Here is a 26,080-nt window from a genome sequence, read left to right as displayed (position 1 = left end):
AACTTCTACAAAAAATGTTAAATTAAAAATATATATAATTTATGTATAGTCCATTCCATAATAATACCAATGTTTTAAAACTGTTCTGAAACATGTTTACACAGTATATTTACATTATTAACTAGATTAATAATTTTGTTTCTTACCTACTGATCCAGGTAAAAATAGTTCAAAGTGCCTTATGCTAAAAAAAACTATTCCGTTATAAAAAGTAGTACTATAATTATCTGTGCTAGACTCTTTGTGCTACTATATAATCTAAACTCACCTGAGAAGTGAGTAAGGTTGAGTTTGAAAAATCAATAAATCACTGCAGTGACCCTAATGAAGAAGAACAGCAACAATCAGGAGGATGATCAAGATTAACTGTTAATTTAAAAGTTATCTCAGGAATAACTTTATATTTGTTTCAACAGGATGATATAAAATGGATTATCATAAATATAATTAAAGTCTATGAATATTTAGATTAACTATTATCTTATAAAGATTAAAAATAGCCAACTGAAAACTTCTGAACCCCAACCTATATGCCTACAGAGGCAGGACTTTGGGGACACATGTCGTCTTCAGCTTCCCCTCTCACCAACATTGAAGAGCCACATCTTTACAGCATCAAGTGCCCTTGAGAACTGCTTTGTGGGGCTGGAAGGTGGATTTTTTAATTGGAAAGATGTAAGAAGGGATTTAGGTAATGGGCAGACCCTAGTGGCATCGTCACAGCCCTGGACAACAGCGATGTCAGAATATATGTTGTACTGTGGATCAATGGAGTATGTGCCTGCCATCTGGCACCTTCAGGGACCCACCTCTGGTCCCTGCACTACAGAAGAGCTTTGACAGCCTTCCAGCCCTATGTGAGGCAGGACTTCTAAGGGGAGAGAAGCTTAGGAGTTGTGGGGATAGTTTATATTTTAAACGGAACTAATAATGGTAGGTAGAAAGATGTTTGAGAATAGTCAGTAGAATACAGTGAAACAAACAATTACAAGAAATAATATACAAATAATGGGGGCTATGGTTTGATAGCAAATGTTTAAAATGGTAATTGAAGAGTAAAATTCAAAAATAGCTTAAATAAGTTAGAACAATCAAGGTGTACACACTCTTAGCTTACGTAACCAGACGATAACTATTACTTTTTCCGTAATTCTCCTTCCCCTTTCCCTCTTATTGTTTGTTACACTTACTTGTGGACTCTTGTTTTATTTTATTTTTAGGTTAAGATATGCAGACACTCACACGTCCGTCCATAAGTATTCACATGACTTCAATGGGACTACTCATAGGAGTTATGCACACAAGTACATGTTCTGTGCTGTGTGGAACTCAGATCTACAGATGCCCCTATATAGCAGCATAGGGAGTGGGTGATCTGTAGCTATGTAGCTGCTTTAGTGTCAATTCCTGCAGGAGTGGCTGAAGCAGGCTCAGCAGAATTGTACCATGCATTTGGAGGGTTGGGATATGGAGTGTGCCTCTCTGGCTTTTCCTCTGCACATCTACAAAGCACTCAGTCCCACTAATTGGGCCAGGTGCTATGCTCTGGTTATAGGCATTAAGGCACAAAAATTAACACACTATATAGTAATGTCAAACAATCCATGAATGATGATGAATTGTAGTTCTTGTAGGAACCAAAACTTTATAGTGTAAATCAAGATTGTGCCACTGAAGAGAGGAGTCACAAGAATGATTAAAGGATTAGAAAACATGCGTTATAATGATAGACTTAAGGAGCTCAATCTATTTAGCTTATCAAAGAGAAGGTGAAGGGGTGACCTGATTATAGTCCAGTAAACATTTGTTTCGCACGTAGGTACTTACAAAAGGGCTCTTTAATTTAGCAGGAAAAGGTATAACAGGAGGCAATGGCTCAAAGTCGAAGCTAGAGAAATTCAGACTGGAAATAAGGCATACACTTTTAATGGTAAGAGTAATTAACCATTGGAATAATTTACCAAGGGTCGTGGTGGATTCTCCATCCCTTACAATTTTTAAAATAAAGATATTTCTAAAAGATCTGCTCTACACAATATTTTGCTCTATGAATTATTTTGGGGAAGTTATGGCCTGTGCTATACGTGAGATCAGCCTAGATGATCACAATGATCCCTTTTGGCCACAGAATCTAGGAATCTAAGTCAAAGACATTATACTGATTTATACCAGCTGAACAGTTGACCTTGAATGTCCTGATCTTCATGCATTTAAATTCTCAGCAATAATGCTGAATTAACATTTTTTAAATTAAATTATACTAAGACTTCATTATTAAATTTACTGACTGTGTCCAAGAAATGCAAGTCATCTTTGCTCCCACCAAAGATCATCACTTCTCCTTCTGTGCCAAGACAGGCTGTGTGCCACAACCTACAAAGAAAGTTAAAAATAAAATGAATAGCTAAATAATAAATAATTAATAATAATATAATGCTTTATTTGCATATTATCAGATAAACAAATCTAAATTAGCTAATTTTAAATGTTTTAATATGGGATTCAGGGAAGCAGAACCTTTACCTGAATGACTATAACCTCATCCACATCACATGATTTCCCCCTCATTTCTCATATCTCAAAAGATTCATTTGAAAAGAAAATTGAATAATGACATGATAAATTTTAGTTAAATGGAGCAGTCAATTTTATAAATGCTATGAATCCACTACTTACGAACAGACAAATTGAATTCTTCCTGGTCTTACACTACTTACCAAGAGGAATTTTATTAAACTCTTATTGTATAAAAAATATTTCAGGAGGCTTCAAACTCAGGAACCCATGCCTGAAAGATCAAATTATTCACTTCGATACTTGTATGAGAGGATTAAAAAGTAACGGAAAGCAATATGACTAGCCATTTTACCTTAAGAGAACTTACAGACTGACATATTAATGTGGCTGTCTGGCTGATCCGTAGTATAGTTTTTTCATTATATATATATATATATATATATACACACACACACATGCGCGCGCGCGCACACACACACACACATATATTGTCTTACCTAGCGTTATTTTACATAGAACACTACAGTGGAAAACTCGTAAGTATCTCGGTAAATGTTTACATATAATAAGTATTTTATTTTTATATCAGTTTTCCACTTTATTTTTTAATTAACAAGTACTAGCAAATTGGGATTATGAGCTCTTTTGTGTTGACTCTTATTCCTGAATTTTAGGATTGAGTCTCAGAACACAGGTTCTTCTCTGTCAGTTTCCATCTATCCTTTTTCTGCCTCATTCTAATTCATGCAGATCACTTTCTGACTGTGACAAATTCATGCTCAGCAGGAGAAGTTTTGTTTGTGTTGTGTATATAAAATGTTCTGGAGAAAAGTGATTCTTATAAACTTATTTTATCAACGATTCATATAAATAAATTTTCACTATGCTGCATTTAATTATTATTATTATTATTTATTAGAATTAACTGACCGAATTCTGCACTGTCTTGTGCCAAGTGTAACCCCACTCAGGTAAACAGGACAGCATTGGGTCTAAGTCAATATAGAATCTGGTCCCTTCTGTTATGTTTTAACTACTAAAAAGTATGCATAAATGGAATTTTCAAGCAAAACTAAATTCACTCACATTTTCTTACATCATTCATTTCAGCAATTATTCACTGTTCTCCTTACACTAAACTATCCCACCTTTTCTCTTCCTCATACCTGTAGATAGATCTGTCTCTGTCCTATCTGCATTAGGAAAACTCTGGCCTGGACTTGATCATCGAAGAACACTGGAAAGCCTTTCCTGCCTTGACTTTCTTGACATTCTAGCTTGAAACCTGATGCTTTTTTCTATAGACTGATAGAGTTTATGTCCTCTCACAGCTGCTCTAACTTATCACCTAAACATTCTAATAAAGCATGTTATTTACATAGTACATAAGCTGAATTAATGTAGCCTTTTAACATAGACTCTCTACCTAGAATTATAGTGATGACATAATTTATCCTTTAGTTAAACACTGAGAGTTTATAACAAACAAAAAATTCATGCTGGAAAGAAACTTGGCATACAAAGTCTTAGCCTAGGTGCAATTAAAAACCAAAACAAAAAAACAAAACACTTTTTCCAGCAAGACACACAAGGTTAATTCAGTACTGTAGGTCTATAATCAGAGTGACAGTTTATTATGCATAATTAGAAACAGAAAAACAGTCTCTTACATAAACGATTTTGGGGGACTGTCATAAATAAAAAGGTTTTGTAGAAAACTCAAGAAAATACATTAATGCACTTATGCATGGGATATAAGCTATATATTTATATAGGGATATATACATCTATACCTTTTTTTGCCAACACATTTTAAGCACATGGTTGCCAAACTCCAGGATTGGCCTGGAGTCACCCAGAAACGGCATCCATCTCCAGATGGCTATTGAAAGCAGTGCAGGAGATTTTAATAGGATATTTTAAGAAAATGACATTATGTCACCTTGGAAAAAAAAATCTCCCAGAATAGATTCAGTCAGAGTTGGCAACCCCAATATATTAGAAGAGGTCGGTAGATCTGGGTTTATATGGCCTGATGCAAAGCCCATTGAAGTCAACAGAAAAACTTCCATTGATTTCAACAGGTTCTGCATCAGGCCCATATAGATCTACTGGCCAAGAAACCTGTGCACAGGGGCCACAGATACTATTCTAACCTATAGTCTGGAATGGTGACTGTGCTGCAGCCCTTTGGCCTGCCCATCTGTTCTCACACCAGACACTCCTCCACAGCTTGATTACTCTATGGGAGGCAGCGTGGCCTAGCAGTAACTTTATGTGAGGTAATGTAGAGAGGGGACTGTACTGGTAGTCAGAGGACAACTGTTTTAATTCTGACTCTGCTACTGACTTATGTTACCCAGGACAAGTCACACCACCTCTCTGTGCCTCAGTTTCCTCATCAGTAAAACATGGACAATGATACTCACCTTCTTGCCTAAAGCACTTTGAGATCTATAGATGGAAAGTGATGTCAAAAGCTAAGTATGATTATTAATACTTGTGCTTTAAGGTGTTTTCCTAAATTTCAACCAGATCTGGTGTAACAATCCTATTATAATTAAACTAAATACAGCAGATATATTGCAGTGTTAAATAATTCAGGAAGAAACCTGGAAACACCCTGGTGAACATATAAAGTCCTTTTAAAACTGGCTATGTACCACCTGTAGTAATTACATTTACCTAGGTATTTATAGTATTTTGGATTCTAAATATAGGGAATGCTGCTAATGTTGGTAAAAATAAAAAAGTGTACCCTGATGCAGTAAGTACCCATTTTCAATGGCACTATCTATATAACGTCCATGTTCAGAGCATGAGACTTACTTCCTTCAGTCAGAAATAGAAAGAATCACACATTTCCTTTGCTCTTAGTTCTGTAAAATTAAATTATGTTTTTGTTCTACACAAGCTCTGAAAAAAAGTATACTTGTGCAAATCTAAAAGATGTAGACACCAGATGTTTCAACTGGGCCCTTTTTATGCAAAACGGTAAGTGTCATTAGTTATTTCTGTTCAGGAAAAAACAAAAAGAACTATTATTTAAACATCCTTTGAATCCTAAAAGGGTGCAACATCATTTGCCTGGTTCTGTCTCTTCTAAAAATAATGAACTTTCATGGTTCCTGTAGTTGTATATTGTTAAATACTTCTAATGTTGATTAGTAAAAGTGTTACACATTTTACTTTTACGTATTTCTTATATCTACTTAGTTGGAAGAAAAACATCAAGTGAATTTAGTCTGCACCCCTTTCATTACAAATACCCTTTCAGTGCCGGCAAGCATTTTAAATAATAAATCTTGAAAATAAAAAAGACTATGCCTAACAATGAAAAAGAATAAAACTACTGTTCAATTATGTTGAGCTCATTTTGTAAAATATTTTAATATATTATTTTAAAGGCAGGTGTTCTGATTAACGCCTTACTTAATCATATTTCAAAATATTCAAAAATTTCAGAAAATGCTGTCTTATTTTTTTATACCTAGGCCTACTCTTAGGTAAGTGGGTAAGTTGTTTCCATCCATTTGTTGTGACACTATGAATCCAACCATCACCTGCAAATAAGGAAAATATGTATCTTAGAATTCTTTCTTGGTGAATAAGATATTACCTTTTGTTTTGTACAAAGAGCTCTACAGTCTAAAATGTCTAGCATCAAAAGAATGGCTACCATATTAATGAATTAACTACTATAATTTCAGAGTCTTCATGACTTAACTTGTGAGTTCTTTTTTGTCACAAAAGAAGACATTAGCTACACTGAAATCTGGAGTTAAAAACACAATATAAAATATACAAGTCAAATCAGAGACTATTTTGAAATGACAGGACTATATTCATCATGAAGACTGCTGTGTCCCAGGGACTCTACAAATCTTAAAGTCGTCCCACAATATTCCTTCACTTTTTTTTATCTCATTTTCTTTCTTTCTTTTTTTCTCTTCCTCCTTCTTCCAAGTCTCCTTTTTGCTTGATCTCCAAGGTGCCAGACAATGAAGAAGGAATTAAGTAAGGACTTTATTTTGCATAGTAGATATTTACATGCAGCAACAGCAAGAGTAACACTGACTACAACCATGATTTCCATAATTAAATATATAATGATCTTATACCTTAATAAAAATAAAATTCCTTAATTTGCAAGGACAGTAGTAATTTTTTGATTATTTGATTAATGCAAAATAGATGTTAAGTGACAGGCTTTTAAAAAATGGTTGCTAAAAAGTGCTTACATGGACAATCACCCATATCTGTAAAAGAGAGAAGACACAATCTTACAGTCCAAATCATTATCCAGGCAAAACTCTTAAAATGAATGGGAGTGTTGCCTGAATAAAAGAGTGCAGTGTCAGATCCAGAATTTGTCTGTGCAAATCATAGAATCATAAGACTGGAAGGGACGGACCTCAAGAGGTCATCTAGTCCAGTCCCCTGTAATCATGGTAGGACTAAGTAATATCTAGAGCAGGGGTGGGCAAACCTTTTGGGCTGAGGGCCACATCTGGGTGGGGAAACTGTATGGTGGGCTGAGGCAGGGGGTTGGGGTGCGGGAGGGAGTGTGGAGTGTGGGAGGGAGTGTGGTGTGCAGGAAGGGGCTCAGGGCAAGGGATTGACTCATAGACTCATATACTTTAAGGTCAGAAGGGACCATTATGATCATCTAGTCTGACCTCCTGCACAATGCAGGCCACAGAATCTCACCCACCCACTCCTGTAACAAACCCCTAACCTATGTCTAAGCTATTGAAGTCCTCAAATCATAGTTTAAAAAATGGCGCAGAGGAGGGGTGCGGAGTGTATGAGGAGGCTCAGGGGAGGGGGCTGGGGTACAGGAGGGGTGTGGAGTGCAGGAGGGGGCTCAGGGCAGGGAAGCAGGAGGGGTGTGGACTGCGAGAGGGTGCTCAGGGAAGGGGGTTGGGGTGCAGAAGGGATGTGGAGTGCAGGAAGGGGCTCAGGGCAGGGGGTTGGGGTGCAGGAGAGGTGCAGGATACAGCAGGGGGCTCAAGGTAGGGGGTTGGGGTGCGTGGTGGTGCAGGGTGCAGCAGGGACCTCAGGGCAGGGAGTTGGCATGCCAGAGGGGTGCGGGGTGTACAAGGCGGCTCAGGGCAGGGAGTTGGGGTGCAGGAGGGATGCGAGGTGCAGGCAGGGGGCTTAGGGAAAGGAGTTGGGGGGCAGTGCGCAGGTGGGGTTCGGGCTCTGGCCCGGCGCCGCTTATCTAAAGTGGCACCGGGGTGGCAGTGGCACGCACTGGGGCCAGGGCAGGCTCCCTGCATACCTGCCCTGTCTCCAGCCCCGCGTTGCTCCAGGAAGCGCTGTGGCCCCTGGGGGAGAGAGGGCAGAGGGCTCCGCGTGTGCTGCCCTTGCTGCACTTCCAGGTACCTCCGCCGAAGCTCCCGTTAGCTGCGGTTCCCCATTCCCAGCCAATGGGAGCTGCAGGGAGTGGTGCCTGACGGCAAGGGCAATCCACAGAGCCCTCTGCCCCCTCCCTCGTCCGGGGGCCTCAGGGACATGGTGCCGGCTGCTTCTGAGAGCCGGGCGGGGCCCACGGCGCCACAGGGGGCAATCCTGCGGGCCGAATCCAAAGCCCTGAGGGACCAGATCCAGCCCGCAGGCCATAGTTTGCCCGCCTCTGATCTAGAGTCTAGATTCTAGACCATCCCTGACAGGTGTTTGTTCAACCTGCTCTTAAAAATTTCTGATGATGGAGATGTCACAACCTCCCTATGCAATTTATTCTGGTGCTTAACTAGCCTGACAGTTTGGAAGTTTTTCCTAATGTCCAACCTAAACCATCCTTGCTGCAATTTAAGCCCCCATTGCTTCTTGTCCTATCTTCAGAGGTTAACAAGAACAATTTTTCTCCCTTCTTGTAACAACCATTTATGCACTTGAAAACTGTTACGCCCCCTCTCAGTCTTCTCTTCTCCAGACTAAACAAACCCATTTTTTTCAATCTTCCCTCATATGTCATGTTTTCTAGACCTTTAATCATTTTTGTTGCTCTTCTCTGGACTTTTTCCAATTTGTCTACATTTTTCCTGAATGTAGCACCCAGAACTGGACACAATACTCCAGTTGAGGCCTAATCAGCACTGACTACAGCAGAAGAATTACTTCTTCCACACTGCTTACAACACACCTGCTAATACATCCCAGAATGATGTTCGCTTTTTTTGCAACAGTGTTACACTGTTGACTCATATTTCGTTTGTGATCCACTATGACCCCCAGATCTTTTTCCATGGTACTCCTTCCTAGGCAGTCATTTCCCATTTTATATGTGTTCAACTGATTGTTCCTTACTAAGCAGAGTACTTTGCATTTGTCCTTCTTGGATCTCATCCTATTTACTTCAGACCATTTCTCCACTTTGTCCAGATCATTTTGAATTTTAATCCTATCCTCCAAAGCACTTGCAATGCTTCCCAGCTTGGTATCATTTACAAACTTCATGTATACTCTTTATGCTATTATCTAAATCACTGATGAAGATACTGAATAGTACTGGACCCAGTACTGATCCCTGTGGGACATTTGATATGTCCTTCCATTTGCATAAGTAAATCAAGTAATCAGCCATTTAACTATGTATTTTGCATATGTGTACATTATATGTGCACACACATTAAATACACACCTTTGAAAATCTGGCCCTGAATATTTGTGAAACCTGAAGCTCCATCATGACCACCTCCTGTACATTTTATCAGTTATACAGGCTGCCTTTATTAGAAAAAGAGCTTTGTTTCAGGTTCTCTCACTTTTTACTTGAAGGTTTTGTAGGTCAGATTGGAGCAGAATGTGATTAAAGTTCCGTTTATTCACATATTGTGTTGGAATTATATTTTGTTACTAGTTTTGCACTAGTGCAATTTTATTGTCTTGATGGAGTTATTCCTGATTTAGACTGGCATGAGTGAGACTCTAGCTCTTATTTTATCAAATGGTAAGCTGTTTGGTGAAGAGACGATTTGTTCAACACATATACTCATCATAGTGTGCTATGTCCATCAACAGTGCTACATAAAACAACAATAACAAAAAGTGTCTGAATAAATATTCACATAGAATGAGAGTCATATAACAAGATCTGGACCAAACATCTTCATGATGAAGTTGAATGTATATAACATCATGGTTAGCACTAAAATGTATGATGGATTCTGTATGTTTTGAATTACTTACTTAGAGGAACATTATCTGAACTCAGTCCACCAAAGAGGAAAAGTTTATCATCTGCTATAGGAGTCAAAGTGTGCCATGATCGATCTTTTGGTTTCTCTCCACTAATATGAATTCTTGGTAAAACAAAAAATAAGAAGAGAACAAGTTAAGAAGAATGCTTAAACTGAACTGGACTCGCAGCTCATCATTTTCTAGAATAAGAAGGGACTCTGTCCTGATTAAGCAGGCTACAGTGTAATCAGAGCAAATCTCAGCTGCACTCAATAACACAGGTGTTCAAAACTGAAACAAGAAATTTCTTATAACAACTGCTCTTTGAAATTAGCCCTTATGATAATGATCTTACACTTATATAACATGTTTTCATCCCTCAAGATATTTTACAAATCTTAAACTTATGTACCAAACACAGTGACTGCTTTTTTAAACCACTGAATTGATTATTTAACACACAAGAACAACTTTAGGATGGGAAGTGAAGAATAATGTGTCCAACTGAAACTGAATATAATATTTAAGTAGATAGATTGCAGTTGCTCAAGCTAAAATATAACCAGGATAGTGGAGTTATAGTTCTCTTGCTCCTAAGAAAAGAAATAGATCTTTAATGACTACAAATGGCTTGGAGCTTCGCTTTACTTCTTATCCTCAAGATACCACACTTCCACAGACACAGTGTCCTCTAACAGAATGGCAGGACACAGATGCATACAGACTTTGGATGAAGAGTGCCACCTTCTGAGCCACTTTACACATTATCTGAGCGATTTTAATTATTTCCTGCAATAGCCAGGTGCTTCTGGGGACTCTCCCAAGAACTTGATGCTTAGCTTGCGAGATCTGAGAGAATCACACAACAGGATCTGTGATACTTATTGAAAAAAAGCCAGTTACTTACTTTATATTAACCATGTTCTTCAACATGTTGTCCATGTAGATCCAATTCTAGATGTGCATCTGCCTCATGCATGTGAGATAGGAATTGCTGAATAGCAGTGTCCATTGTGTGTGCATATCCTCATACTTCCTCACCCTAGGGCATAAATGGCAGAGTGGCTGCAACTATCCCTCAGTTTCCTCACTAAAAAAAAGCGTGGACGGAGGGCAGGTTGTGCGATCTCCCAGATGACAACATCTCAGAGAAGAAACGGTTATTTACTGGAACTGTGGTTCTTCGATTTCTGATGCAGACATGTATTCCACTTAGATGTGTGCATACCCAGTGCACCAGAGCTGGAGAAATTTGCCTAGCAGTATCCACAGAGAGGTGGTTCTCATGCCTGGTGGTCAAAGCCCCTCACCTAGCTACATGAGCTGGTGCTTCCCCAACCCTCCCTCAGTTCCTTCGCACTGAACACCCAGGAACGAGACTCTGATGCAGAGGGGACGGAGGGTGGGTTGTGGAATACACATCTGCATCACATCTCGTAGAACCAGTTAAAGTAAATAACCATTTCTTCTTCTTTGAGTAGATGCAGATGTGTATTCTATTTAGGTGACTCACATGCAGTACCTCCCCCGGGACACAGGGCTCGGCGCCTACTTAAACAAGGACTGCAGGACCACTCCATCAAAGGGTGCATCTACCCTGGAATATGCAGTTATGGTATAATGGTTTGTGAATGTATGTATCAATGACTACATAGCAGCCCTGCAAACGTCCAATATGGAAATGTCACTGAGGAATGCTATGGACATTGCTTGCACCCTCATACAAAGAGCTCGCGCTCACTGAGGGAGCTTAGCCAGAGCTATTTCATATGCAGTCTTGACGCAGGATGTTATCCATTTGGAGACTGTCTGTGAAAAGACAGTTTAACCCTTCATGCGATCTGCATATGCCACAAACAAACAAGGCAAAGCATAAACCAGTTTAGTCATGTCCAGACATCGCCTGACTTCTAAGGTACAGAGACACCGTTCCTCTGGAGAGGAAAGAACACAGGTACCACCTGGTTCAAATGAAACTAAGAAACCACTTTAGACAAAAATTTTGGATGAGGTTGTAAGGTCACTTTGTCTTTGGAGAACTGTGTATAAGAAGGCTCTGCCATCAGAGCCTGCAACTTCTGGGGGATGTAGATGAAGGAGCTCTTTTAAGAATCTTGCTACCATGGCGCTGGAGAAGATTGATCTTCCTGGAATGGGGAGATGAAGTGCCGATAATGCTGCCAAATGCACTTCCAGTGAACTAAACACAAGCACCAACACCTGAAGGTGCAGCAGGTACTCCAAAATGTCCTGTATAGAGACCAGTGTTGGTTGGATTCCATGGGCTAAAGACCACACTGCAAATCACTTTCATTGAGTTGAATACGGACATCCTGGTGGAGGGTTTTCTATTGTTAAGGAGGACTTGTTGGACAGCCACTGAACACAGTTCTTCCTCCTCATTCAGCCCATGAGATTCAAATAGTGAATGCAAGGATCCAAGGATGACCTGAGGGATGATTGGGACCAGCGGATAGGCATAGAGGAGAGCCCACTGCCAGCTGAGGTGGAAAGCCTTGGATAGTGAGCCTGGACTGACACCCCCTCGACAGCAGAACAGACAACATTTCCTGTTGTCCCTTGTAGCAAACGGGTGGATTGTTGGGATGCCCCAAGCTGTGAAGATGACCCAGAGGACACTTGTCTTCAGGGACCATTTGTGACTCAGGCAAAAATACCCACTCAGATGGCCCATGAGATGATTATGAACCTTGGATAAGTGAATAGCTATCAGAGTAATGGTTTCCTCAATGCAGAACTGCCAAAGCCTGATCGTTTCTAGGCAGAGCAACCTGGAGTATGCTTCCCTTTGTTCATTCACATAACACATCACGGTGGTATTGTCGGTAAGTATGTGAACCACTGAGTCTCTGATATGGACTGAAAAGTGTGACATTCATTATAGGTGGCCTGAAGCTCCAGCATATTGATATGGAGTAAGGCCTCCTGCTCCTATCACAGTCCCTACACTTTCAGTGACCCCAAGTGTCCCCCCATCCCATCAGGGAGGCATAAGTAACAATTGACCTGGTTGACCAGACAAAGGAAACGTTGCCAAATGTTCTCTAGATGCATTCACCGCTGCAAGGAGTTCAGAGGAGACAGATGAACCAGTCTGTCTAGAGAGTGAAGAGCAGGATGATAAATCATCTTGAGCCACATTTGAAGGGGGAGAAGGCAAACCTCGCAAACTACACCACCTGCATGCAAGTGGACATGTGGCCCAAGAACCTCAAACACATTTGAATTGCCATGGAAAGCTGAGACTGCAGACTGAGGCAATAGTCTGAAAACGGTCAGTCAGCAGAAATGTTTTCAATGTTGCGGAATCTAACAGGGTCCCACTGAATTCCATTTTTTGAGTGGAAGCCAAGGTTGACTTCCCAGTGTTTAGGCTGAGCCCCAGGTGCTTGAGTAAAAGCAGTGTGGTGCCAACATGAGCAAGAACTTTCTCTCTAGATCTGCACCTCAGTAACCAGTTGTCCGGATACAAGTAGATATGAATTCCTTTCTTCCTGAGATATGCCATAACAACAATCATGTATTTGGTTAAAACCCCAGAAGGGGTGGGGGGTGGGGCAAAAGAGAGGCCAAATGGAAGCACTGTGTACTGAAGGTGGCATTCTGCCATAACAAAATGAAGGAACTTTCTGTGGCTCAGCAAAATCAGATGAAAGTACACATCCTGAAAGTCCAGAGCAAAAAACCAGTCGTTCTGCGACAGTAGACTGAGACTAATCAACAGTGACCATTTGGAACCTCACAGGTCTGATATATTTGTTGAGGCTTGCGAAGGTGAAGAATGGGTCTTACCCCTCCCTTGGAAGTGCCAGGAGTAGAAGCCATGACCCAGTGTTACAGCAGAACCTCTTCCACCACTCCCAAAGCCAGCAGAGAGCAGAGGAGAAATATCTCGTGAGAGGGGTTCCTGAAGATGGATGAGTGGGGAGGAGGTGGGGGAGGAACTGAATGGCATAACCTGATCCGAAGGTGCTTAGGAACCAGCTGTTGGTGGTGATCAAGTCCCAAGCATTGTGAAGGTGGGCCAGCCTGTCCCCAAAGCGGGGGGAGATATCTTTGGGCATGGACTTAAACATGCCCTGCCAGGCTCTCTCGTTCACTGTAGATACAACTAGGGAATCTGGGGGTGGATGGGAGTAAATCCTCTCAAAATTCCCTGCAGAGAACCAAAATAGCGCTTTTCCATACGCTCAGCTGCAGGCAGTGTGCTCCATAGAGCTGTACTCAATTCAAGGAGCACATCACTGATAGGGAGGGTGACTCTCCCAGAGGCAGATGGCTGCAGGATATCCACTAATTTTTGCAAGAGAACACCACTGAGATACTGAGGGAAGCAGCTACACACTGCAGAAGGTCTTGGTAAATCTTAAATTTCTCTGGTACTGAAGGGAAGGATGAGCCAGGTAGCGCAGAATTGTCTGGAGACAAAGACAAGGCCCTTAACTGAGGGAAAGCAAGATACTGTTCCAGTGCGGACAGAAGGACTGCTGGTGCTTGTGGTCACCTTTGAGCGAGATGAAGAGAGGGACCTTTGTGACTGAGGAGCATCTGACAGATTCTATGGACGCCACTGACATAGACATCTGAGTTGGAGTTGTCATCCTCCCGCTCTCAAATGCCTGACCAGCATCAGGGACGACTGATGGACCATTACGAATATTGGCGCTCATCTCTTGGTCAGGATGGAGGCCCCTGACCTGGTGCCTACTGGTCACCAATGCCTCCATCCTGACCCAGAGATGAGCGCCAATATTGCTAATGGTCTATCAGTGGTCCCTGATGCTGGTCAGGCATTTGAGAGTGGGAGGATGACAACCCCAACTCAGATGCTGAGGAATCCAAGCACCCAGGAGATAAAGAGAGAGTGAGACCAGAGAGAGGGAGTAACCGGTCCGACTCTTTCTTCGCCCAGAAAGAGGCAGAAAGCGGTGCTGCCAAGGGAAGCTGTACCGTTGATACCAAGTATGCTAATGCTGGAAGCAGTGTCAGTCCCAAAGCCAACAGCAGTACCAGAAAGCAGTACCACAGTGTCTGGCTATACTGATGTTAAGGGCACTGAAAGCTACCACCAAAGCATTTGCGGTGCTGACGAGATTCCCAGTACAAAGGTCCCTTGTACTGATCCTGATACTGGCCCTGCTTCTTGTGGAAGGAGAACACTGGAGTGCAATGCTAACAGACCCAAGGCTTCAGCGGCTCATTCAATCAACAGGACTGCCTTCTCCCCTCCCATCCCTTCCTCTCCATGTCCGTGGCCAAGAAGGGACGGAGTTGGACCCCTGGGCAGTGTTCCCTCTAATTTTTTAAGTTCATGTGTGGAATGAAATTTGTTATGTGCACCAATATAGAGGTGATGAGGGTTAGGGTACAGGGAGGGCTCCAGCTGGGGGTGAAAGCTCTAGGGTGGGGCCGAGGATGAGGAGTTCAGGGTGTGGGAGGAGATTCCAGACTGGTTAAGGGGGTTGGGGTGCGGGCTCTGGGTTGGGGCTGGGGATGAGGAGTTTGGGGTGCAATCTGCCCCAGGGCTGGGGCCAGAGGACTCCCCGCAGCCTTCTCCCTGCCAGAAGCACAGAGTTCTGGGAGAGGGGCCCCTCCTCTCTCTCCCCACTGGCAGCACGGAACTCCGGGGGAGGAGCCCGCAGCAGCCCTGCAAGCCCCAACTTGCTCTTCTCCCCAGGCCCCGCTCATGCCCTACCTCTCTTCTCTCTGGGCCCCTGTGGCTGTGTGGCCCTTTAAAGCCTGCTTCGCAGCTGTGCAGCTTAGAGGGATCTTAGCCCCTGGGCCCCACCCTCATTGTGTCCTTGAGCCCCATCCCCCAAAGAGGAAGATGGGGAGGATTGGCCCTAGGAAATCTGCCCTCCTATCAAGTTTAGGGCTTGGTCAGTCCCAGGCCTGGACGACCTTCCCAGGATGATCCTCCTTCTCTTCTACCTCTTCTGTTGCATTCCCTCTCTCCACCTCCACTGCTGCCTTCATTTGCGCCTCTGGCTTCTCCTTCTCCACAGACCGTGCAGTGAGGGTCTAACAGACGGCAAGTCGTGGCAACTGTCAGTGAGGTCTGGGGCACTGGATTCATTGCCCAAGCTGCATGTTGAGCTCCACCTATCCTGTGTAGACCCTGCTGATGCACTCTACATACCTAGCATCATAGTTCAGGCCAACTGCTCCTGTAGTCCGGTTCTATGGTCCCCTGAGGGCACTCATTCTAGACTCCTGGCTCCTCAGCCATCACTTCTCTTGGACAGACACCTGCACCTCTCTCCCTCCCAACCAGGGTTTTTCCAGGCTGCACAGTTCCCTGGGTACACTGTGATAGCCCCAGCAAGCCAGATTGACCAACCAGGCCAGTCTGTGCTTTATTTTCTAGATTAAAGCCTGAAAGCAGGGTAAGTGCTGGCAGTTATAAGTTACCACACAGCTCTTTATAAGGCAGCACATTATTCTTAAAGTGAAAGCATTACAGAGAAAACATATTAAAGCAATAAAAGAACCTACAAACATGCTAAAAAGCTTACCAGAGATCACCCCCAACTCCAACAAGAGCTCTTGTAGGAGTCTGTCCTTCAACTCCACAAAGGGGTTTCCCTGTGGTTACAAGTTTATAACAGCCTTAGCTCAGAACAAGCATCCCCATGAATAGCTTTGGGCCTTTGGTCATCAGATTCCGGGAACAGATAATTAGGAGACAATGGTCCTCCCCTCTGGTAGTAGCTTCAAAAGGCTGAGATTCTGCATAACCAGAGGAAGGAAATTTGCATTCACTTCTCCCTAGAAATGTTACATACAATCCCAGCTCACAATAATGTATATAAGCTATTCATTTAATACAATGGACCCCCAAAGCTACTTAAACTTAATTCAATAAGGTCTCTAATGGATATGGCAGGAATTGCCTTATCTGTCACACATACAGTGCATTAACATAGTCCATCGGGGTCCACACGAGGCAGTCAGAATGCAATGTGCAGCCTGTGGTCTGGACAGTGAATTCAACACATTTAAAATCACCATAGCTTGCCTCCCATCAGAACCTCCCTGTTTACTCTGTGCATGTGCCATAGGGATGGTGGAGAAAAATGCTCCCTGTGGCTGAGGCACTATTTGCTGTGTTTGTCAGAACTGAGTGGTTGAGAGTGACAAACAGATATTTGTGTGTATGTGAATAATGTGTGTGCTTGCAAAATTAGTAGACTTAAGCCTCAATTAGCAATTTTGTAATTACATATAAAAATCAGGAGGATTATGGAAAATTAGAAGGGTTGGCATCTCGGATGTTGGCATACCACCATTCAGGATTGATGACAAGATTGTCTACTTACAAATTCTGCTAAATCATTGTTGGCTCCTGCGAGATGGAGATTTATTGGGGTTATCCCATGTTTTTGACATCATGTCCACAACTTGAGTCTGTCCTGGCAAAGGGGTGGTGAGCGGGCGCTTACTTGCTTATTTATGTAAAACATTTCAGATGTGTTGTCCGTGAGATCCTGCATAGCAGAAATTCTTTAAAACAGGTAGGAATGCTGTGCAAATTAATCTTATCGCTTGTAATTCTAGAATATTTATGTGTAGGATCATGTTCTTTTGAACCCAAATTCCTTGTATTTGGAGATGGTCCAGGGGTATGCCCCAACCTGTTCCTGATGGATCTGTATCAGTGTTTTTCAAGGAGGTGGTGTAGAGACGGGGACCCCATTCTGAGCATTCTTGGGTTGGACCCACAATTCAGTGACAGAATGTAAGAGGGAATCACAACATGCACGCTCATTTGATGATCCAAAGAGTGAAACGAAGCTTAGCCAGTTTTCTATTTAATGTAGATTAAGTTTGGCTACTGGTGTCACACACATGCATACTGACATGTGATTTAAGAGTCTGAGGCAGGTTCTTACTGTGGTTGGTGGATTCATTTTGATGCTGGTGGTTATCTAGGGAGGGTTAAATCTGTCCTCAGAAAGGTATGTCTAACAAGGCAGGTCCTTCTGGAGTGTCCTCTCTGGCTAGAGGTGCCACAGCCTCAGTGCCTCCAACATACAGGTCTTCATAAACTCTATCCTCACGTTTTTGTTCAATAATGCCTTTACTATGGGCTAATTTATTAACATAAATGCTTCAAAATAACCCTCCAACGTATAGTCCATCATCATAATACAAAAATCAGGCTCTTCATCAGTCTCCCTTTTTTAATCAGATTGGCAGGTACCAACATTTCTTCCTGGTGTACCCTAGCCAAACTTGAAACCCAAATGAAAAGTGCAAAACAAACAGAGTCTGCCTGCCTTGCATTTAACAAAAATCCAAAAGTAACCTTATTGTCTCCCCCTTCCTGATTGCTGCTTGACTCTTTATATATGACTGGTGTCTTCTCTTCAGTCCCATTAGAAGGCAATTTACCAGGCCCAGGTGGATGGGCCTGCTTCTTTTTAAAGGGGCCAGTCCCCCATGACAGTATGTTTTTGTCAATTTGGAGTTGATTAAGGCTTCTGTAAACTCTATTGTCTATAATGGGTTGAGAGAGGATTTTTTGTAATTCATCATGAGGCCCAGCTATCTGAAGAAGTGAAAGACATAGTTCAGGGCTGTGGTAACTTCCTGATGAGACTTCCTGATCAGCCAATTGTCTAGATATGGACAGACGTGAATGGCATGTCTCCTCAGATGGGCCACTTCAACAGCTAGGCATTTTGTGAAGACTCTCGGTGTTGTGGACAGGCTGAATAGTACAATCTTATATTGGTAATGACTGGGCTCTACTGTATATCAAAGATAATTCCTGTGGGTTGGATGGATTGCAATATGGAAGTACATGTCCTGAAGATCAAGAGCCACAAACCAGTCATCAGCCTGAAGAGAAGGGATGATGGAGAATGTTACCATTCTGAATCTTAGACAGTGTATATATTTGTTCACTCTTCTCAGATCTAGGATAGGACGAAGACCCTCTTTCTTCTTTGGAAGTTAGGTGTTGCATGCCAGCTAATAGGGGCACTGCCTAGCTGTGACCAATCCTATTTTAGATGTTAATGCTCTTTTTTCAAGGTCTGAAATTTCTCTCACTGAGATCTCAAGAAGATACAACTTTAACCAAGTGTCCCTGGATTTCCTTGTTCTGGTAAAAAAAAAAAAAATTAAAAAAAAATAAAAGGCAAACCAAACAGTGGTCTGGCACCTGGTTCTTGTTAAGACAAAAATGGTAGTGGTTATGGCTGACTGTAAGAGGAATGAGTCCATCACAAGAAGCCCAAAGGCTTAGAATTTGCCACTGTAGGTTACAATAGTGGTGCAAAGCACCAGAGAAAAATTAAATGTTTAAAATAAAATTAAAGAAAAAAGATGATTTGATTGGGAAATTAACCCAGACTGACTAACTGGATGACAAATATCAAAGGAAAAGAAATTTCCACTAAGTTGTAGCAGCAGGCACTGGTTGTTTTGTCTCGCTGCAATGGACAACAAGAAGGAACTGAGGGGTGATCACAGCTGCTCTGTATTGGATTGGGTGATGGGCACAAAACCATGCAGGTGCAGGAGTGGCCCAAAGGACACTGTTGTTCAAAGATTCTGATCTTGCGCAAAAGACACATGCACTTAGAGTGGGAGCCACATAGACACACACTCGAAGACACTGTATTTCCCTGCCTTGCATGAAATGACAGTTAGGCAATGTAGGGAAGAACAGACACACTGGCCATCAAACGTAATTTCCTATTTGTCTAAAACAGCTACATGAAAATCAATATAGAAACAGTGACTCCTCTTCTCTAGTGGGTTCTATCACAAATGCTCCCTACCAAGCGTAAAAATAGGAAGCAAAAAAATAATTTGACAAACTTTATCAAAAAGTAAATATTTATGAAAGATTCTTCCCTTGTAAATTCTCCTCTTTGGGGGTTTTCTTAAATGTTTGTCTTGATATACATTGAAACCTTTCCCCAATCTAGACTATAATGAAGAGTCTCATCTACATAACATAAGACCTATAGGGACTGTAATGTTAAAAAGCCATATCGAAGTAAAATTTCAGTATAATCTGTGATAATTTGCCCATATCTGAAAATGAGGCAACTAAATTACTAAAAGCTGTGCTGAAAATTTGTCTGATAGCATCAGCGGTCCTTGGAGCACAACAGAGAACAGTTTAGTAGCCACTACAAATTAAATTAAATTGAAATAATAATGTAACAGCTGTTGAAATAGTTCAAAACCTCCCGTTCTCTTCCCAGAAAAGCTACTATAATACCATTAAAACCTACTGTTAAATAGTTCCAATCTGTTATTTATAACTAAGTGGCACATGGCCAAACTTACCTTCCAGACCAAATCCAAGAGTCTAAATTCAGACAGTGCAAATCATTCATTCTAGTTTGCTAAAACAAAACAACAAACAAAAAACTGCTCAAAAACAGGTGTTTTAAATTAGGCATATGATAAAGTAGAGTATTTCAGAGATCTTCCTAGATACTATGTATTTAAGTAACATTCTATTAAAAGAAATTTGTACCCATGTAGCTCAGCACAACAGTCTGAAAATTCCCCAGATCAAAAGAGAGGGTTACTCACCCTGTGCAGTAACTGAGGCCTGGTCTACACTATGCGTTTAAACCGATTTAGCAGCGTTAAACCGATTTAACGCTGCATCCGTCCACACAACGAGGCCCTTTATATCGATATAAAGGGCTCTTAAATCGGTTTCTGTACTCCTCCCCAACGAGAGGAGTAGCACTAAAATCGGTATTATCATATCGGATTAGGGTTAGTGTGGCCGCAAATCGACGGTATTGGCCTCCGGGCGGTATCCCAGTGTGCACCATTGTGACCGCTCTGGACAGCAATCAGAACTCGGATGCAGTGGCCAGGTAGACAGGAAAAGCCCCGCGAACTTTTGAATTTCATTTTCTGTTTGCCCAGCGTGGAGCTCTGATCAGCATGGGTGGCGATGCAGTCCCAAATCCAAAAAGAGCTCCAGCATGGACCGTACGGGAGATACTGGATCTGATCGCTGTATGGGGAGACAAATCTGTTCTATCAGAGCTCCGTTACAGAAGACGAAATGCCAAAGCATTTGAAAAAAATCTCCAGGCTATGCGTGACAAGCATAACGGAAAGCCAAAGAATCAAATGGACGCTCATTTGGGGAGGGAGGGGGTACTGAGGACTCCAGCTATCCCACAGTCCACAGCAGTCTCCGAAAAGCATTTGCATTCTTGGCTGAGCTCCCAATGCCTGTAGGGTCAAACACATTGTCCTGGGTGGTTCAGGGTATAGCTCATCAATTTACCCCCTCCCCCCCGTGAAAGAAAAGGGAAAAAATCATTTCTTAACTTTTTTCTACGTCACCCTATGTCTACTGAATGCTGCTGGTAGATGCGATGCTGCGGCAGTGAAGAGCAGTATCCGCTCCCCTCCTCTCCCCTCCCCTCCCCGGTGGCAGATGGTACAATATGACTGCTATCTGTCATCATCATCAGCCCGTGAGTGCTCCTGGCTGGCCTCAGATGAGGCCGGCCGGGGGGGCCTGAGTAAAAATAGGAATGATTCCTGGTCATTCCCAGTACATGGTACAGAACGGCTGGTAACCGTCTTCATCATAGTAACTAGGGGCTGAGCTCAATCAGCCCCCTCCCTTTCATGTGTAAAGAAAAGATTATGTACTGCCTGGACTATCATAGCAGCGGGATGCTGGGCTCCTCTCCCCCGCACCGTTTAATGTCCTGCCTGGACTAATAGCAGCTGGAGGCTGCCTCCCCCTCATTTTATCTCACTAACAAGTCACTGTTTCTTATTCCTGCATTCTTTATTATTTCATCATACAAATGGGGGGACACTGCAATGGTAGCCCAGGAGGGTTGGGGGAGCAGGGAAGCAATGGGTGCGGTTGTTGCAGGGCCACCCCCTAGAATGGCATGTAGCTCATCATTTCTGCGGGATCTGACACGGAGCGGCTGTGCTCTCTGGTTCTCTCGTACACTTGCCCCATATTCTAGGCAGGACTGACTCTATTTTTAGATACAACATAAAGGAGGGAATGACCCGGGGAGTCATTCCAATTTTTGTCTTTGTGCCCCCGGCCGACCTCAGCCCGGGGCACCCACGACAGCAGCAGACAGTACAGAACGACTGATAACCGTCATCTCATTGCCAACTTACAATGGCACAGCAGTTGGTACAGAACTACTGATAACTATCTCTGCTATCATGCAAAGGCAAATGAATGCTGCTGTGTAGCGCTGCAGTACCGCCTCTGTCAGCGGCATCCAGTACACATACAGTGACAGTGACAAAAGGCAAAACAGGCTCCATGGTTGCCGTGCTATGGCGTCTGCCAGGGCCAGCCAAGGAAAAAGGGTGCGAAATGATTGTCTGCCGTTGCTTTCCCGGAGAAAGGAATGAGTGACGACATTTACCCAGAACCACTCGCAACAATGATTTTTGCCCCATCAGGAAATGGGATCTCAACCCAGAATTCCAAGGGGCGGAGGAGACTGCGGGAACTATGGGATAGCTACAGAATAGCTACCCACAGTGCAACGCTCCTGAAACCGACGCTAGCCTCGGACCATGGACGCACACCGCCGAATTAATGTGCTTAGTGTGGCCGCGTGCACTCGATTTTATACAATCTGTTTTACAAAACCGGTTTATGTAAAATCAGAATAATCCCATAGTGTAGACGTACCCTGAGGTTCTTTGAGATGTGTGTCCCTGTGAGTGCTCCACTTCATGTGAGTCTGCTTCTCTATGCCTGTGATTGGAGATTTTCAGTAGCAGTGCCCATTTGGATTGCACACGAGCTCCCCCATCTTGCGCTGCTTTTGGAGATTATATAGCGCTCTGCGGCCAAACCACCTTCAGTTTCTTCTCTACCGCAGAGTTCATGTCTGAACTCCGAAGTAATAGGGAGGAGGGTGAGTAGTGGAACACCCATAAGGGGACACACCTTGAAGAACCTCAGTTACTGCAAAGGGTGAATACCCCTTTCTTCTTCAAGTAGTGTCCCCTATGGGTGCTCCACTTTAGGTGACTGGAGAGCTGCGCCCCTCGTTGGAAGGATGGGGCTTTGGAGTTGGATTCGTGAGCGATGATAAGACAGTCAGTCATAAGAGATCCGATGTCGAGTCCTGCACAATTGCATAGTGCTCTGTGAATGTATGGGCTGATGTCCAGGTGGCTGCTTTACAAATTTCTGTAATTGGTACATTGTTCAGGAAGGCTAATGAGGTCGAAATCGATCTCGTGGAGTGTGTTCGAGTTCCTGTGCAGGGGGAGGGTTTGCAAATCATATTGACTATAGCAGAGATGAATGCAACTGGAAATCCATTTTGAAAGCCTTTGTTTAGATATAGCTGAACCTTTTGATCTTTCAGTAATAGAAAGGAATAATTTTGGCATATAAGTCTAACATGTGGAGCACAGACTCCTTTATATTCCCATGTGGCCTGGGGAAGAATGATGGGAGGTAAATAGCCTGATTCAAGTGGAATGAGGAAGATATTTTAGGTAGGAACTTTGCATGTGATCATAATGTATCTTTATCTTTGAAGAAAATTGTATATAGCGGGTACATCATGAGAGCCACTATTTCCCCCACTCTTCAAGCAGATGTGATGGCTATGAGAGAGGTTATCTTCATAGATAGATGTATGAGTGAGCAGGTTGCCATGGGCTCAAATAGTAAGGCATCGTAGCACCAGATTAAGGTCCCAAGATGGAGTGGGATCTTGTCAAGGGTAGAGGTTCCAAATACTTGTGAGGAACTGTTTTGTTACAGGCTTGGTAAATACTGAATGTCTGCTAATCTTGCAGTGGAAAGCCATAACAGCTGTGAGATGAACTCTAATTGAACTTGAGGATAGTCCTGATTTTTTTAGTCCTAGGATATAGTTAGGGCCCTACCAAATTTAGGGCCCTGAAAAATGTGTCACACACTGTGAAATCTGGTTGCTCCCTGTGAAATCTGGTCTTTTGTGTGTTTTTACCCTATACTATACAGATTTCACAAGGAGACCAATGTTTCTCAAATTGGGGGTCCTGACCCAAAAGGGAATTACAAGGGCGTTGCAAGGTTATTTTAGGGAGATCGCAGTATTACGACCCTTACTTCTGCGCTGTCTTCAGAGCTGGGTGGCCAGAGAGCGGTGGCTGTTCACGGGCACCCAGCTCTGAAGGCAGTGCCCCACCAGCAGCATTGCAGAAGTAAGGGTGGCAATTCCATACCATGCCACCCTTACTTCTGCGCTGCTGCTGGCGGCGGCATTGCCTTCAGAGCTGGGCAGCTGAAGAGCGGCAGCTGCTGGCTGGGATTCCAGCTCTAAAGGCAGAGCCACCACCAGCAGCAGTGCAGAAGTAAGGGTAGCAATACTGCAACTCCCCCTTACAATACCCTTGCAACCCCCCCCCCAATTCCTTTTTGGGTCAGGACCCCTACAATTACAACACAGTGAAATTTCAGATTTAAATACTTGAAATCATGACATTTATTATTTTAAAAATCCTATGACCATGAAATTGACCAAAATAGACAGTGAATTTGGTAGGGTCCTAGATATAGTCCAGTATCAGTGGCAAGGGTGAGGTGATAGCCAAGGCGTGTCTGCTGGTGCACCAAAAGTGGAATCTCTTCCATTTGTGCAGGTAAGTAGACTGCTTAGTCAATTTTCTCTGCTATTTAATAATATCTCCTTTATGTCTTCAGAACAGGTCATCTCAGTATTCTGGAACCATGCAGGAGCCATGCCTTCAGGTGGAGGATCTCTAGATTTGAGTGTTGAGTCTGGCCTGCACCCTGAGACAGGGGATGTGAAACGGGGTGAAGAATGACTGGTGGGTATATTGTCATCCGTAGGAGGTAAGGGACCCATGTTTGTCTGAACCATGTTGGGGCTATCAAGATGACTCTGGCTTGTTCCTCTTTTATTTTGCGTATTACTTTGGGTAATAAGGGGATCGGTGGAAAGGCATACAGCAGATGTATGTCACTGTCATAAACAGATAGTTAAGGGTTAATGTCTCTTTTACCTGTAAAGGGTTAAGAAGCTCAGTGAACCTGGCTGACACCTGACCAGAGGACCAATCGGGGGACAAGATACTTTCCAATCTTGGAGGAGGGAAGTCTTTGTTTGTGCTGTTTTTGTTTTGTTCGTTGCTCGCTCTTGGGGCTAAGAGGGGCCAGACGTGCAACTAGGTCTTTCTCCAATCTTTCTGAAACAGTCTCTCATGTTCAAAATAGTAAGTACTAGCTAGAACACGCAGATTAGTCTTATGGCTGTTTTCTTAACTTGTGAATGTGTATTTTGCTGGAAGAATTTTTACCTCTGTTTGCTGTAACTTGTATCTTAGGCTAAGGGGGAGGGAGTCCCTCTAGTCTATATAAGCTGAAGACCCTGTAAACATTTTCTATCCTGGTTTTACAGAGATAATTTTTACTTTTTCTTTCTTTAATTAAAAGCTTTCTTTTTTAAGAACCCGATTGATTTTTTCCCTTGTTTAAGACCCAAGGGGATTGGGTCTAAACTCACCAGGGGATTGGTGGGGGGAAAGGAGGTGGGGGGAAGGTTAATTCCTCTCTGTTTTAAGATCCAAGGAGTTTGGATCAGTGTAGCCTCTCAGGGAAACCCAGGGAGGGGAAAGTCTGGGAGGGGGAAGGAGGGGGAATGGTTTATTTCTCCTTGTTTTAAGACCCAAGGGGTTTGGGTCCTGGGTCCCCCAGGGAAGGTTTTGGGGGGACAGGGAGTGTACTAGACACTGGAATTTCTGGTTGGTGGCAGCACTATCAGATCTAAGCTAGGAATTAAGCTTAGAAGGGTACATGCAGGTCCCCACTTTTTGGATGCTAAAGTTCAAAGTGGGAAAAATACCTTGACAGTCACATTTGATGAGGAAGGCAACCCCCAGAGAACAATAGCTCAGTCCTGCTCTTGAGCAGAAATGTGGGCATTTGATGTTCTCGGGTGTGGCAAAAAGGTCTATACTTGGGAATCTTCAACATCTGAATAGCTTGTATAGGACCATGGTATCTATCTCCTACTCATGTTCCTGTGAGAATTTTTTGCTTAGTGTGTCTAGTGTGGTGTTGTAATCTCCTGGTAGGTAAGTCACTGAAATGTTGAGGTTGTGGTGAATGCACCAATTTCATAATTTCAGTGCTTCAACACACAATGATTGTGACCTTGCTCCCCCTTGACGACTTATGTAAAATATGGAAGCAATGTTGTCGGTCATTAACCTTATGTCCTTGTTTCTGACCAGTGATAAAAATTGTGAACATGCATTCCGGACTTCTTGGAGTTGCAGTAGGCTGATGTATAAAGCTGACCTGAAGTTGCCTGTACTCTATAATTTTGCAAATGTGCTCCTCAAC

At 42.9% G+C, this 26,080-nt stretch overlaps 1 protein-coding gene across 3 annotated transcripts in view; it reads right to left on the bottom strand.

Moving 5' to 3' along the window:
* Positions 1 to 26,080, bottom strand: part of KLHDC1 (kelch domain containing 1) — a 58,178-nt gene that overhangs the window by 3,331 nt on the left and 28,767 nt on the right. For all 3 annotated transcript variants that reach the window (XM_030562809.1, XM_030562807.1, XM_030562808.1), the window contains 5 exons: positions 20,032 to 20,090; positions 9,712 to 9,824; positions 6,008 to 6,080; positions 2,289 to 2,373; positions 269 to 321 (listed from right to left, as the gene is read on the bottom strand). In XM_030562809.1, the coding sequence (XP_030418669.1) occupies positions 269 to 321; positions 2,289 to 2,373; positions 6,008 to 6,080; positions 9,712 to 9,824; positions 20,032 to 20,090 (383 nt within the window). The remainder of the gene's footprint in view (positions 1 to 268; positions 322 to 2,288; positions 2,374 to 6,007; positions 6,081 to 9,711; positions 9,825 to 20,031; positions 20,091 to 26,080) is intronic.

Source organism: Gopherus evgoodei, chromosome 4 (assembly GCF_007399415.2).
Source record: "Gopherus evgoodei ecotype Sinaloan lineage chromosome 4, rGopEvg1_v1.p, whole genome shotgun sequence".
Taxonomy (NCBI): Eukaryota; Metazoa; Chordata; order Testudines; family Testudinidae; genus Gopherus; species Gopherus evgoodei.
The sequence above is the reverse complement of the archived record's forward strand: the minus strand, read 5'-3'. Positions and strand labels throughout refer to the sequence as shown.